Here is a 16679-nt window from a genome sequence, read left to right as displayed (position 1 = left end):
GGAAAGATGAAATGCGAACGTCACATTGGTATCGTCACGTCATAAAGCGAACGAGATATTTTAAATTTTTCCTCACCTAATTTGGTTGATAACGAGGGTGGCTTTTATTTCTGTTGAGGAAATTGATTATGAAACAATGCTTTAGCAATGGTAATTATAACTCCTTGACTGGTTTAAATAATTGTGTTCCTTTGTTCCGTCGTTTCTTAGTTCTTTTGTTCCTTCGTTGTGTTTATTGTTTCCTGAAAATATTATTGAAACGCATTGACAAGCTTTTTAAAGAAATTCTGTAGCTGATCAACTTAACCTTTTATGCAATCTTCCTTTGTTTTCTCTTTAATCTCACGCACCCCCTCACATTTTCGACAACCCCCTTTTAATCAATTTCGAGGCAATAACTTTCAGTGATGTAAATAATCTTTTGCGTCATAAAAGAAGTTGAAGAAAGTTTAATAATATGTCTGTAATTAACTGTACCGTAATTATAATTTGAGGTTAATTGGACGCTTATTTTTATAATTATTACAAAAAGAAAACACAACACTGAAAAACGAGAGAGAAAGACAGACCACATCACTGTGTGTAAAATAATTTGAAGGATTGGAAGAGAAACAAAAAGGTGAAACTTTTTTTAAAAAAATAACATTTTAAAAATTTCAGATATTCTTTATTTAAATTGCTTTCTTTGCTGTGTTTTTTTTGGAAATTTGAATAAATATTTCTAAATTTGTCTTTTTATTAAAATATACTATATTGCATGTTTAGAATACTTATATCATGTTAAATTGGAGACAAACTTTAACGTTTCTATTCGTAACTGGAATCGTAAGCTATGTTAGCGCACAGAATACGACAGTGTCTACCGCCAGCATAACGACAAAACAACTAGTCAATACAACGACTGCGGGAACTACCAAAGAAAAACCGACAGAAACTACAAAAGAAACAGTTTTAACGACAAAAGCAACATTGCAAACCCCAGTGACGGTAAAAGTAAACACCGCCGTAACGACGAACGCAACAACAACGAAAACGACGGCGACGACAACAACAACAACGACGACGACGACGACGACGCCGACAACAACAACAACCCTGCCACCAGCAACAAAATTTTCTCGGTGCCATTTAAATGATACGTTTTGTAATAAAAATGGCGTCTGTTATGTTGGTATCGATGGAGCTCCCTCTAAGTTTTGTAGGTACGTCCCCTTCTTTCATTTACTCATTGATATACACAACCGTATATTTAAAATTTGCCGTTTTCTTGAGTTTTGTGACACTCTCGCCCCCTGGGATTTTTGCCTTTTGTGATATTTTCGCCGTCTTCCAAAAAAATCCATGGGGACGAGGGTGAGTTGTGCAGTGCTTTTTAAAGAACGTTTAAAAATAGCTTGTACTTATCACCTTCAGACTTTGAGTTTTTTCAACTTCCAAAAAAAAATATGTTTTTGCTTAAAGCTTCTCTTAGTAGCTCTGACAAATGAACTTCGGCACGTAAAATTAAGTCTTGTTTGCCAAACAAGATTTTCGATACTACTGTATAGCTCTAGTGCATGCATGTTATTCAATTAAGTGGTTGGGTAATTAACTTAAGAACGTTTTAATTATAGTTGCAACCATGAGTTTTACGGCACAAGATGCGAAGATGAAGTCACTAAAGGTTAGCATACACTATATAAAAATTAGATATAGCTAGTGTCACTAGCTAGTTTCAAGTAATAGATAGAGCTTACACAAGTTCACAAATTTTTCATACAAAAATTTAATACGAAACTTGTTATATATGTCTTATTATCGCAAATAGCTTTTCATTTGACATTTTAATCGCTTTTAATTAGGAAGCGAAAGTTCGCGTATATTTTCCCGAGGTGTGAAGTCGTATGCATTTAACATTTTAATGAAAAAAGTGTTTATTAAAATTAGGCTATATAATTATTGTTTATAACAATTATAATTTTGATATGATTTTTTTTTTACTGATTTAGTTATGGATAAAATCGTCTTTGCTCTTGGGATATTATGCGCCATATTAGTTATTGTATTGCTGGTCATTTCGTGTAATTTGCATAATAAAGCATGGTGAGTAAACATTTTTCTCTCACTGACGGAAACAACCAAAAATTTAAGATGAGTTAGAATAATAATTAATTTGATAACGCACATAATTTATCAGTGATTTCTTCATTTTTATTCTTTTTAACTTCAACAGATTTGTACTTCTTACAGATTTAGCAAATTTAGTTTTATATTTGAGTGGGGCTGGCCTATCCCTTTTTGACTACGCTCTTTGGGGTTCATTTGGTTAAGATGACAGATTAAAAACCAAAACCTATTTAATAAAATCTGAAATAAACCAAACCAAAGGATCACAGAAACACCACTAATATTGATTTTCACCTCTAATATTTATTTTCTAATAACACCACTCATATTTCTGTACTGTCCTTTTAGTTCTTTTGGGTTTTTCAACAACTTTGTCACATTTTTGTTATTTGTCCTTGTGTCTATTTTTTTTGTTTTGACACACTCATAGAGGACGCATATTGATAGCAGTCATTTTTTGTAAGTAACTGAATTGTATATCCTCTTTAAAAAATTTCATAATAATAATAATAATTGAAAGGACATAGGGTAGAAACGGAGAGCTCTGCGTATATGTTAAAATATTGCGTTATAACTCACACGAGAGAGGTTGAACTAGCAAAATCTATTCAGGAAAAGAAGTACAAGCAAAATGTTTATTACCCTGATTGTTTTTCTCTACTGTTGTTTAAAAATACGGTAAACGTTTTGATTTTTGTATCTGTATGTTACAACACTTCTGCATTTAGTGAACTGGAAGAGTTTAAAGGAAAAGTGCAGCGGCAGAAAAAAGAAGATAAGAAGAAAAGACAAGTCATGTTTAGCAACCCACCTTCAAAACAGGCTAGTGTAAAAAGCTCTACACGGTCTGATGCTGGTAGTGTGAACGGCGCTTATTTATTCGACATTACTTCAACAGGCATTGAGAGATCTTCTTCCTTTCAAAATGATCTCGATGTCTCAGGCAAAACTGATGTAGTTGTTAAAGTTGACGTAAATAGCAAAGATGATACTGACGGCGACTTAGCTATACCGCACAAAAATCGGATTGATAACCCGGACAACATTTCAATAACTTCAGAAATATCTCGCGAGGGAAGTGGTGTATTGCTTTTACCTGGTGGAAACAATGCAAAGGGTCGACCACGAAGTTGGGCTGGGACAGCGAGTGAACCTCGTGAAAATTTAAATGAAATATACCGCGATTTGTACGGGGGAGATACAGATGTTAGGGGGTACGTTAAGAGTAATCATTTAAATCCACACCAAACTAAACATGATCAAAGAAGACATAGCGATTTAAAATATGGAGATATGCGAAGATACAACAAATATAGCGATAGTAGAGGAAAGCCGCGAAGTATGACTGATTTGAGAGTTGCAGCTTTACAAGGGGGTTCAAATAACAAAAAAGCTTTAAGCGTTGAAGATATACCAGTTCGCAAAACAATAAGCGTCGAGAACATTCACACAGGACAAATAACGAAGCTGACAGCGCGTCCAAAGTCACCTAGCAATGGACAAAAAAAGAAAAAGATGGGAATTTATGCAAGACAACAAGAAGAGATGCTTGAAAGTCCATTTTAATGTAGCTACATAATTAAAATCATACGGCAGTCTTCCATCTCTCTCGGACATTATTGTAAAATATTTGTTTTATCCTATTAATTTTTTTCAATTTTCTGTTGTTGTTTATTGATGATGTACACTTTATCAATAACATAGAATAAAAAATGACATATTGCTAAATTACATATTGCTTTTTTATACTTTTGTTGCTTTATTTTATATACCCTTTTGTAATAACATAAAATGTATCCAAAAGCCGCTGTTTATGCTTTCGTACTACAAACCTAAATGCGTAAGTGTCAGGGTTGTTAAACACCCCAAGAGTGTGTGTGTGAGAGAGGGGGGATTTTTGTGTTGAAGTTAAATATGTTTTAATTAACAAATACTTCTTTGAGAGGCCCTTAACACACGGAGTACCAGAAGCTAAGAAAGTAGAATTATCCGGACAGAAAATTGTCACTCACTTATTTTTTAATATAACTTTTATCTTCATCCTCGCAAATAATCAAAAGCTGTTGAACATCGCATATTGCCGATTCTCGTCCCCAGAGCTCTTTGAGATAAAACCTCGAAAGTTGGCTTTATCTGAAAGAGCTCTGGAGACGAGAATGCATACCCCAACAAATGTACCACTAACGGGTGAAGGAACGGGACTAACCACGTCGTGTTCCCTGAGCATATTTACTTGAATAATTTCTTCTAATAATTTTAAATTGTTGTGGTTAACAGTTAAAAAGATGGTTTATTGTCATTTTCAGGTATTTCAGGAATGGTCGAAGTCAACTTCGTTCTAAGGATCTGCTGAACTTTGGTCAATCTGGTCACCAGGGCTTGTTAGATTCTTTTATATTTGTACGTAGGCTTCTTAGGTGTTTTTACATTTGAACGTAAAAGATCCCGTCCAAATGTGAGAAAAAACTAACAAAACCTGGGGACGAGGTTGATTTTTTTTAGCCTTACAATTTTTGCATCGATTTAAGTCCTAGTAATGAGGTTGGTTTAGTTGATTCTTGTAGTATCTCCTTCTCAGGGTTCCCAATAATCTCTGTTACACATACGACTTGTTGAAAAAGTTAATTGTTTTGTTTACTATTTTATTGCTCTTTAAAAATTAAATTGCATTATTATTAGGTACAACGTTTAAAAAATTCTAATATAATATAGTAGTTATTTGTAAAAACGAAACTTTATGTGCATTAATCAATTAGCAACGTATGTTTAGTAAAATTTAATTTTTTTTAGACACAGAAAATTAATTTCATAACATGGTGGACGCTGCAAAGTCAACACAGTTTACGGGAGAGCGAAGATATCTCTCCATTGGAGAGACTTTCCAGGAGTATGGAAACCAGTGCGCTCCTCCCTTAAGCAATTTCTTTAATGTAACAGTTTTTTCTTCAACGCAACCAGTACCACAAGACATTGTAAAAGAAAGTTTGTCTGCTCTCATCAGCCGTCATGTTTTACTGAAATCTGAAATAAGTGCTGATAAAAACCAGGACTTCTTTTTTGAGGCAAATAAAGAATCACTTGGCGACAAGTTGTTTCCACTTCGATTTGAAAAAGTAAAAGAAAGAAATGGCTGGGTACCTGTTATTAATAAAGAACTCGAACGTGGTTGTAACGAGTTGTTATGGAAGGCTGTTTGGTTAGAAGTACTATCTGAAAGTGAACAACACGAGTACGTTCTGGTTTTCACATGCAGTCATGCAGTTTTGGATGGTAAGGGTGGTTTTGACATTATCGCAAATCAGTTCACTGGTATCTGTAATACACTCTTAAATCATTCTCAAATTGATCTGCTACAACGCCCTATATTCTGTGTTAAATCAATGGAAGATATCTTTATGAACATGACTCTGCCAGTATCCCAACAACCTGTGAATTGGTTCATAAAAGCCGCAGCAAACTTTGGTTTATGGTTAGGCAACAAATTATCTGGCAAACCAAAGCTGAGAACACATGAAGTATGTCAGGAAGCCAACAATTGCCATGAGTATCACTCCTTCATCGTTGATGAAAAAATGACGGGGAATTTCATTAGCAGCTGTAAGAAAAACAGCGTCTCAATTCATAGTGCTCTTCTAGTACTGACGAGCTGTGTTCTTGAAACTACGAGAGCTTCGTATTCTGAGTTTAAAGATAAAATCAATGCATTTGTATATCCCATTGATCTTCGGAAATTCGTTAACGAGTTATGTACCTCCCCTATGCCTTGTGGTACATATTTCTCTGCTGGGAGTCAAACCATACAACCATTTGATGTTGGTAACAAAACAAAATTTTTCGATATCTCAAGAAAAGTGAACGAAAAAGTAAAGCAGCAAAACAAATCGACTATGTCGTCTTTGATGTGGTCTTCTTTAACCGCCTTCTTAAGAAATTCCACCTTAACATTTCCAGAAAAGCTTGCGTGTCTCGGAATGAACTCCTCTGTTTCTGTTAGTAACATCGGCAACTGTGACGTTGCCTTAGAAACAAACAACCAATCACCGTTGCGTGTGGAAGAGCATTATCTTGGCGTAGCCATTCCTGGTGGATTTTTCGTTGGCACCTCTACAATCCGAAACCAAATGTGCTTTTGCCTCGCCTACTCTGGAAAGTGGATTACTAAAGAATTTGTTGTCGATTTTAGTAAAAATTTTGTAAAGGCGATTCAGGAAGTCTCTGGTTGATCCAGATGAAAAAACACTGCGCAATTTTGTTGTTCTATTTTGTAATAAGTTGCAAAAGTTTTAATTATAATATAATTATAAAGATTTGCTATGTCTTGGATGAAGTTTTTTAATGTTTCACCGTGCCGAATTTAAGTCTGCATGTCCTCACAGTCTCTTCACTCGACAAAAAAAAGCAAAGCAAACGACCATGACCTTTTGTTACCAAGTACAGGGTTCTCCGCAGCAAAATAAACAAAATATGTGTGAAAATTTATTAACAAAATAAAAGACCAAGATTTTGAAAAGGAAGGGGCGTAGCTACACCACACAAAACAGACATATAACAAGTTTACAACACATTCGACAACCACTGACATTTATCACTTTGAGCACTGAAGCAGCAGAAAGATCATTAGCTTTGTGTCTTGGTCAAATTACTGGGTAGGAATTGAACCTACGACCTTGACACTGTTTGATGTCACGCTCTACCAACTGAGCTACCAGTGAGGACCAAGACAGTTAGCTGACAGATCAAACTGCTTCTTAAGTACTCATCGAGACAAACAAGATGGGGCTATCTGGACAGTACACACAAACGTACAACCACAACCTCTTCCCCTCAAATATACAAAAAATATACAATGTGTGGGAAATGTTTTTAAAATTTGAAGGTGTCCAAAAGGATGGCATCTTTCTGTAATGTCTGCGATGTTGCGCAGATTGTATCTAGCATAACAGTAAGTTTCTGCTTTTCTGCTAGAAGTTTCTTCTTTCCGACAAAGCGCCAGCGTTGTGCAAGCTTTCGCTCGATTTTTCTTATATCAGCTCTGATGTTTTCTTCCACTGTATCCAATTTAGTTACGGATTTTTGGAGTGATTCACTGACAGTGGTCTAGAGCAGAAAAGTAAAAACGTTAAAATCTGGATTAAAAATAAGTTTCAAGGGAAGATCGTTAAAGCTTTATTTATATTTGTCGTAAGCGTTAGATATTTACTATATATAAATACTAGATATATTTCCAACTTACTTTTATGTCAGACGCATTGGCTTTCATGCAAGCAATCTCCTTCTCTTTTTTCCGCAACTCGACTTCCTTTCCACTAAGAACCAAATTGAGTGACTCCATTTCTGCGGCTTTCAATATAACAGCTTTCTTCTCCTCCAGTAACTTCAGCTTTGTTGCTTTGTGTTTCTCAACCAACTTTCTCATAGCTTTTACAAGAACTGTTTTCTTTCTTTCAATAATGATCGTGGCGTTGCGCAGGTTGTGAAACTTTCGCTTCTTCTTGGTTTTGATCGAAGCAAAATCCTCGTAATAGGTCACCTCTTCAGAAAAGAAAACTTTCCTTGCTTTGCTGTTGTCAACATTACCATTAACATTGAGCGTTTGTTTTCCTTTCAACTGATCTCCTTCCGTTTTCTTTTTCAAGCAAGATTTTACCTTTACTTGTTTATCACCCTCCATAACTTTGCTTTTCCCATAATGTTGTTCCTCCTCCGCAGGGTTTGCTTTTATACCCCCTTCTCTTTCACGCCCCTTCACCGGGTGTTCAACTTTATCCATACGCTGACCTAGAATTCAATAGTAAAGAAATAAAGAAATAAAGGTCCATCGCTACTTATTTTTGTTGGCTACGCTTAATCGTTAGAAATATTACCTTCACTAAGCTCTTTCGCCGCTTCAATGTCGGCAAGCATCTTTGACGTGTCGTCATACTTCATCGTCATATGACGAGCTCGTCGTTTTTTTCGTCTAATTAGTTGCTCCTCACCAGCAGTATCTACCGGTAATTGTTTCCTTTCAATATCGTCCACATATTCTGGCGAGCAATCCATCTTAACTTTTTTTATTTATATTTTTTGTAAAACAGACCACTTGCTGAGAATATTGACGTCGAATAAAATTTGTAACCAACTTTTACTAAACTTAAAATCAATTTGACGTCATATTTGTTACGAAACCTGATTGGTATGCAGCTTCATTAACTTCGTACCCAATGCACCAGTGTTGTCGAGACGTTTTTTTAATGCCTGTGAATACTGCAACATTATGTGTTGTTAAATACGATCAATATTTTATTGTTTAGTTAGTTCTTTTGTTTGTTCTTCCCTTTGATTATCTTCATTTAAACACCCAAAACCTTAGAAGCACAAAAACACGTCAAAGATCGTTGAAGGAGTGCGATTCTATGGTTAGATGTGGCGGTCAAGAGTTAGTTCATACGCAATATATTAGGCATTCCGTTCAATTGTTGGTTATATCAGTTTCATCTTAACTGAATAAATTGATTATGTAAGACAACAGCGTTACGAATTCATCTACTTTGTTTTACTGCTTCAAGTTTATTGGAATGCAAAGCCGATTTATAGGATAACTCCAGCGCACGAGCCTTTGATCTGTTTTATAACGAATCTCATTTTCCTATTATAGTAGATATTATTACCTTGAAGGTAGAAATTTTTAGGAAGAATTATTTGAAGAATTAGTTTTTTGCGGTAGAAGGACTTTTTTGATAATTAAAGATTTAGGGTTGGAATGCTTTTCATGCAAACTGCGATTTGCTTCTAAAAGGGCCGTTTTGCCGAAACTTTGCAAATAGGGTCCAAAAAAAGGTTCGCTAAAACTTCTTCCATTAAGGTAGGCTAACCACATATTGTTAAATAAGAAATTTTATATAATATTATATATAATTATATATATAATTATATATATATAATTATATATATACCTTATCTAGGCACCGCAGCAACTTTTCCTTATGGGCTTGATAGCTGACAACTTCATCGTTATGCGTCATATCGCAGCAATATCATTATGACGTCATATGTTTCATTATATGAAACTCCCTTACACAGGAGGAGGGTGAATATACGGTGGGAGGGAGGTTAGGGTGCAGAATGTATTGAAAATTGAAAGGAGGGCTATGGAAAATTTTAAAAGGCATTAATGTTATGTAAGATTTGTTTGTTTTCTTCAGACTGCTGTTATTCTCTTCTAGTTCCCAGTTATAAATCGTCGCAAGCATCGTTTATACTAGAAACTTTGACAACGCTGCACTGACTACAATCGGTACCAGTAAAATAGGCGAGTTATCAAGTGGCGTGCAAATAGAAATCACTGTGTCGACGACAGGACATTTGAAAATAGATTTTGAGAGCTTTCTGATTAATAGAATGTAAGATATTGTCTTTTCCATCTTACGAGAAAAAAATGCTACTTTGTTTTCAGCGTTGCTTATCTGATAAGCCGATAGCTTTGGAACTTAACGTGAAAGGGACTTATAAAACCACGTTGTAGAAAGCGTAATTCACAGATAAAATGATTAAAATTTAAACGCGCGAAATTTAGAATAATGAGCGAGACGTTTTTTGAGTAATAGTGGAACTGAATAAATTCAATTAATTTCCAATCACTTTTTCTTAATGTTTTCAATGCGACGTTGTTATGTCATAAGCTGGCATAATGCCTGAAACTGAAGAAGCTTAACCGTCGCCAGCTTGCGCTGCTTCCTTCTCAGACCTCATATTCTCCCCAGAAACTTTAAAAATTAGTTTCGTCAAAGTAACGTGGGCGCGCGTTTATATTTACATCGGCTATTAATTAACAGCAAGTGCAATGCAGAAGTATTTAATGACAAGACAGCCTTAAAGTGTTATTAGTTTTTTGAACATTTCAGCAACAAGCTGGTTTTCTTTTTTTTTTCGCGCCAATCTCTGGCCCCATAGTTATTCATATTGAGTTTCAGCGCGAGGACGTTTCTATTACAAGTAAAATTAACGCCGATTCTATTCATTTCGTTGATGAAATACGTCCAACCACATCGAGGATGAGGCAAATTTAAAGGATAAAGAAAAACCAAGAAAGACGTCGGAGACGTTAGGACCGTAAAAACGAGGTTAATATGGAGAAAATAACAATCTTCTAAAAGAATTAATATATAATCTTTTTGAATTTCCGCGCCCGAAGGCATAGGAAATTCTTTAAAACCGTCGTTTTTTTCTTTCGGAGCATTTTTTGAGAAAAAATCGACCCTGGGATTTCACGTTGCTCCGTCACAGATGTAAACTTCGTGCCTAAGCTCCTTAACTACTGGGAAGTCTCGTATTGACGTTTCAGGCTAAAATTGGTATTTGTTTTCGACAAAATTTGGCACAGTTAACAAAAAAAGTATGCTGAACATAATGGTGACATAATAATTTTGATTTTTGTCAACTAAATGTCATTTTAGGCCAAAATTGGTCCAAAAATTAGAACTACTTTATTTTCAACAAAATTTGGCACAGTTAACAAATAAAGTATGCTGAACATGATGGTGACATCAAAATTTTGGTTTTTTGCCACCTTAAATGTCATTTTAGGCCAAAATTGGTCCAAAAATTAAAACTACTTCATTTTCAACAAAAATTGGCAAAGTTAACTAAAAAAGTATGCTGAACATAATGGTGACATCAAAATTTTGATTTTTGTCACCTAAATGTCATTTCAGGCCAAAATTTATCCAAAAATTAAAACTGCTTTATTTTCGACAAAAATTGACACAGTTAATAAAAAAAGTATGCTGAAAATGATGGTCACATCAAAATTTTGATTTTTTGTCAACTAATGCCGTTTAAGACCATAAACGTTTCAATCGCAAGACTTTCAACCATGAATGATAGGCTGTATTTTTTGTTAGCAATTTCAAAATGTGAGTTTAATGACACGTTTCGTTTTGTTTGCGTTTGTTGTAAGATATAATGCCACTGGTGTGCTTTATCTTCAGAGGTTCATGCACTAAACCCCTTCGAATGTTTGGCACAATAACACAACGAATTAGCAGGTTTTCATCAAATATTTTGGTAGCGCGCGGAAATTCTTAGAGCCCCCAGGGCTTCTTGTTAATTATTAACTTTTTTGTTCGCTGTTGTGAAAATTTTTTTTATAGGACACATAATATGTTTAAAGCGATTTAATGCCAAATGGAAACCAAGCTTTAAAGGGATTTAAATCAACAAGGTTGCTATTAGTTGCATAATTGACTCGAGGCTACATATTTGGAATTTGAAACCACGGTCATTGTCCAGTGTGACATGTTTATTTTATATTTTTTTAGCATCATTTTATAGTTTTGTTATAATGAACGAGCTTCCATGCCAACAGTAACCCAAACCCTAAACCAGTATGTTTCACTAGAATCACTTAATGAAAGTCAAAAAATGGTAACCATAACGACTGGAAATACAACAAATTACACAGAAGTAGGCAAGAGAAGTATGTCGAAGTGATCGCAATTTTTAATTTAATTATCTTTGTTTAAATCTTCCATCTCTTAGAATATCTTTACCCTTTCCAAATTATGACAATCAAGAAAAACAAACATCGCAAAATTGAACAAAACAAACGCAACGCCGCCATTTGACTTATTTTCCTGTTTTTTAATTTCTTTCTAATAAATATTCTTTTTGAAAAAAAAGACTTTATCTCGATCAAATGGTTGCCATGGCAACACTTCGACGTATTTTCCAAAAAATATTCGGGAAAATTAAACCTCCACAACAGTTAGAAAATTTCTATAAGACAATAAAACATTATGAAAAAAATTCGCTGGAGTGGTACTGCCAAGGCAGCCATTTTAAATATATTTCGTGCGTATTTTAGCACGATCATATAAAATGCGAGTATATTGTTATAAGAGACTCAATATATTTTTTATTATTAAATAAACTAGTTATTGAAATCCTATTGTAAGAAATTCTATTCTTTTTTATTCTGTGTTAATTTGATATTTGGATTTTAAACATAAACAAGCGACCACTCTCGTCCCCAGGTTTTTTTGTCTTTTTGATATGAGAGAATACGACGAAAAATCATCTCATGTCAAAAAGGCAAAAAAAACCTAGGGACGAGGGTGACAAGCGACATGTTTTATAGACAACAACAAAAATTCATTCTTGTCTACGAGATAAAAGAAACATTAGAAAGATTAAAACAAAAAAAATAGAAGTAAAGAGAATATAAAATATATTGGAAAGAGTATATAAGGCAACAAAGTTTTTATACACTGTAAAAGATTTAACAAACGATGTTACGGAGAAGCATCCAGAACTAGACAACGTATCAGTGTGTGAAGGCCCTTCAAACGTTGTTCTGTTAAGTGGCTCTTAAGTGGAAAACATATTTTTTTCAACAATATGTTTGTAACTTGGAAAATAAAACCACTGAAAGCATGAGTTCAGCAAACGTGCAACATGGCGATGGTAGACGTTATCTTTCCGTCGGAGAAACATTTCACGGGATGGGAAATCAATGTCACGAAGCTTTCGATTTATTTAAAAGCGTTTCGATTTTTTCATCCGACAAAAGTGTTTCCCATGAAGCCGTTCGTGAAAGTCTCAGCGTTTTAAGTGACTGGCACACGTTGTTGCAATGTGAAATATTACTGGACGAAAATCACGACATGTATTTTTCACCAGTAAATTTTACAGGTTACAAGAAGGCTGAATGGATTCAGTTGGAAGTTCAAAAAGTACAACTCATCACAGATTGGGTGAAAATTGCTGAAGAAAAGGTAAAGACTGGGTTTACATTTCCTCTCTGGAGAGTCATGTGGCTTGATGCTAGTACTCCATGTAGTGGTCATGAATATATACTCGTATTTATTTGTTGCCACGCAATCATAGATGCAAAGAGTGGTTTTGATATCATAGCAAATCAGTTTACATCCATATTAAGAAACCTAATGCAAAACGAAAGCCAAATCACGCTGCCTAGACCGACGCCTCTCGCAAAATCAACTGAAGTTGTCTTTGGTGATATGAAGTGTCAAGTATCAGAGGAGCACGTACCGTGGTACTTGAAAGTAGGAGTAGACTCACTCACGTGGTTGCTCGATACATTCTTTCCAAAAAGGAAACCAAATATTAGAACTTGCGAAGAGGAACAAACGGACAAATCATTTGAATTCGTGCCGTTTGTCATCAATAAAAATCTTACAAAATCTTTGCTACAATTCAGCAAAACATTCGAGGTATCTATTCATAGCATCCTGCTTGTAATGTTGTCACAAGCGCTCGAAACAACGAGGCAAGAATATGCCGTTATTCGATATCCAGTTACGAAAGTCTTATTCCCGATCGATCTTCGTAAATTTAGTCCTGCACTGAATATATCCCCGATGACCTGCGGTTTATTCGTAACAACGGGACAGCAAACAGTAAACTTATTTCAACCAAATGGAAAAGATGAAGTCATAAGTCACATAAAAGAAGTCAATAGCAACGTAAAACGTCAAAACAAGCCGACACTTTCCAGTCTCCTCATGACGGCCAGTGCACATTTCCTTAAAAAGATAAGCGCTAGTGATATCAAAGAAAAAATCCTAGCGTACAGACTGGGAGACCTTCTTTACTTGAGCAACATTGGAAATTGTGATCCGCTTCTGCAAGATGGTGAAAACACTACGATACGCATAAAAGAACATTATTTTTCGGTGACAGTTCCATTCGGTCTGCTATGTACAGTGACAACGTTACAACAGCAAATGTGTTTATGTGTGGCTTATAGCGGAAGGTGGCTGTCACGTGAGTTTGTGGGGAAGTTGAGAGATAACTTTGTTTATTCCCTTGAAGAAATTTGTAAAAATAAATAAAATTTGTCGATTATTTTAACAAAATTTTGTTGACTGTTTAAAATTGACTGTTTTTGTAAAAATTCTCGCGAAATTTAAATGTACAAAGTTAATCCAAACAATACTAATTCTTATGGTTAGTATACCACTGCTGGCGAACCATTGTATAATTGACTCTCGGGGCTATTTTTCTCCTTTTGACTCGCCGTTTTGAAGTTTTTAGAAAGACAAAAAGAACTCTTGATTAGAAGTTGCATGTTGGACGTATCTTTGTTGATGGGAAAGCAGGCTTTCGTTGTGGAGATTACGCAAGGCGTGTCATAAAAAGAAGAACAGTTTTTTAACGCTATACATTACTCAGTTCAAGCCTTTTTGCGACTGTCATTGAGGTTTTTAAAGTGAGAAGATTTTCACTTTAAATAGTAAGTTATCTTAAAGTTATTAAATTCGAGCAGTATTCTTTAGCTCAGACTTAAATTTGCGCGTTTAAAATTTGCGTATTAAAATTGGACATAACCGCGACTTATATAAGACTTACATTTGCGCGCATTATATATGTGAAAAGAAGAAAAAAAATCAATTTAACATGTTGCTAAGCAACTGTAGTATCAACATCTCGCCAAATTAACAACCATGCTACATAATGGCAAGTTCAACATGTAACATCATAAAAGGATCATCTTGTTTTAAGGCATAGATGATTTTCAAAAACCGATTGATTCCTGGTCGATTTTTTTCTCACCATGGATTGAGTTGTTTCGCATAAATTGGTCAGCAACAATAAGAATTTTATTTTTTACTGTGTGCTAAGAGAGGTACAAAAATACAGAAAACTGTGGGCACAAAGAACGGGAATAAAGCAGTTTTCTGGAAAAAAAATCAAATGTTTAAGATCAATTCGCTACGAATTTAGCACGAAAAAGCTTTTTGTGCGCAGCTTAAATCAGGTATAAACCTCGATCCCGGTATAAAAAAAAACAAAGAGCCCAGGGGTCGAGGTATAATGTCAAGAGTTTTGTTTTGGAGAACCTAGAATATGAATAAGCGAGACGCCCGCTGTTTTTCAAAAAAGCCCTGAGAACGAGATTGAGCATCCGCGTTAATAGAAAGGTCAGTTTTAGGAGTTGATGTAGATTGTGACCTTAAACTCACGTATACTTCACTGAGATTCTTTTGCACAGAGAGTTACCTGCTGTAAAGAATGTCCGTTTAAAGAGATTTCAGTGTATTTTCTCCTCTCCGCTCATATTAATGCATCAGTTTGGTATGGGCCGAGGTCATTAATTTCATTACGAACCCAGTTTTGCGTGTTTTCCCATGCGTCCGCGTAAAATTGTTGAAACCTCTCTAGCTAGGATACGCAATCCTCTTCTTTTAGCCACCAGTTTTTATAATATGCTTGCCTTTTTTCTACTATCTGCATTGCTAGGTTTCACTGCGTGTATTGGGGGTCACCTATTCACAAGCATCTTTGAGCTTGGTTTGTGCACTAGGGATTTAGCTAAGTGAATTTATGTGGTTTTATCAGGCTTTATCAATCCTATTCTCATGGCTGCTGAGAACGCTAGCTAGCTAAGTAGAAAGGAAGGATTTACACTTTTATAGTCTCTGGCATGACTAGGCCAGGGAAGGGTTTAAATTTAAGACCTGAAGCGAACTTGAAACGACAGCTATACCATCAATAGGCTACAAGTCGCTATTTTCTTCTTAAAAATTTACCCCTGAATCCTTGAATCCCACTGCCTTTACATTTATTCTGTTCACCATTGTACACAAAGTATACACCGCCAGTAGTGGATCCAAGTAAACATTTTTTTCTTTGCGTTCACGTGTTTTTGGATTAAAATTCAATCCAGGCAATATCAGTTAAATTTTCCACTCGCTGATGACCATTTTTATAAAAGTTTGTTTAGAAGTAAAATTATTTTTTCTCTTGTCCCATTTCTTTTGTAAACTGATCTTGGCTTTGAAAAGTATGAATTTGCGCGTTTAGCAGCTACTTTGTTAAGGTTAAACACCACAACTATGCAAGGAATTAATAATAACGAACTTATAATGCTCGATCACAAGATGGATGAAATATCAACAAAGAAAATTTGAAAACAAAGAAAAAAATTGAAAACATGTGAACTGCAATGTTTTCATTGCAAAACTATTGAGAAAGCTACCTATTTTTATATTTACACAATTAAAACCAAAGAGAAAGTGTATATGTAATAATACGCCAGTTCCATGTATCTGTAACAGGCAAAGTGGATGTGTTGTTTTTTCTAAAGAAACAGTCTCTGTAACATGTCACTTTTGCTAAACTTTTATTTTTATTCTGTCTTGTGTGCTTTTTCAAATTGATTTAAAATTATTGTTTTAAAAAAGTCACAGTTAATTTATTATATTGTTCTCATAAAAACCTTTGTGTAATGATGTAAACTTTATTACACAAAAGTCACAGGTAATTAATTTTTATTATTCCCTTACTAATATATGATAAGCATGTTGGTTTTATTTATTCCCGCTTGAATGGAATTAACAACAAAACGTTTTGATGAAAAAAACAATGATCTTATGGTTAATTTCATTCACTATTTTGCTGGGTTTTTTTGTTCGGTATCTATAGTGGATTTTTCCACGGGACTAGATACTAGTGTAATTAATAATATTACATTTCTGTAAACAAGAAGAGGAATTATTTTTAATTATGGGACCTTACAATTTAAGGTTGTATATATGTGATTAAGATACATAAGCATTGGCTTTATATAT

General features: G+C 34.8%; 2 protein-coding genes across 2 annotated transcripts; one reads left to right on the top strand and one right to left on the bottom strand.

The window, feature by feature from the left end:
• The first annotated feature begins 513 nt into the window (after positions 1 to 513).
• Positions 514 to 4444, top strand: LOC130657722 (uncharacterized). Its single transcript, XM_057460732.1, has 5 exons — positions 514 to 619; positions 766 to 1202; positions 1614 to 1663; positions 1989 to 2082; positions 2835 to 4444. Exons 2-5 carry the CDS (start codon positions 778 to 780, stop codon positions 3670 to 3672), a joined length of 1407 nt encoding a protein of 468 aa, XP_057316715.1. The 5' UTR covers positions 514 to 619; positions 766 to 777; the 3' UTR covers positions 3673 to 4444.
• Positions 4445 to 6558: 2114 nt separating this feature from the next.
• On the bottom strand, positions 6559 to 8148 carry LOC130657869 (uncharacterized). The gene is made up of 3 exons (XM_057460861.1): positions 7971 to 8148; positions 7340 to 7884; positions 6559 to 7203 (listed from the first exon to the last, which is right to left on the bottom strand). Exons 1-3 carry the CDS (start codon positions 8146 to 8148, stop codon positions 6970 to 6972), a joined length of 957 nt encoding a protein of 318 aa, XP_057316844.1. The 3' UTR covers positions 6559 to 6969.
• Between the last annotated feature and the right edge of the window lie 8531 nt (positions 8149 to 16679).

This window comes from Hydractinia symbiolongicarpus, chromosome 9 (assembly GCF_029227915.1).
Source record: "Hydractinia symbiolongicarpus strain clone_291-10 chromosome 9, HSymV2.1, whole genome shotgun sequence".
Classification (NCBI taxonomy): Eukaryota; Metazoa; Cnidaria; class Hydrozoa; order Anthoathecata; family Hydractiniidae; genus Hydractinia; species Hydractinia symbiolongicarpus.
Note: the sequence above shows the minus strand (reverse complement) of the source record. Positions and strands in the feature narration are given on the sequence as shown.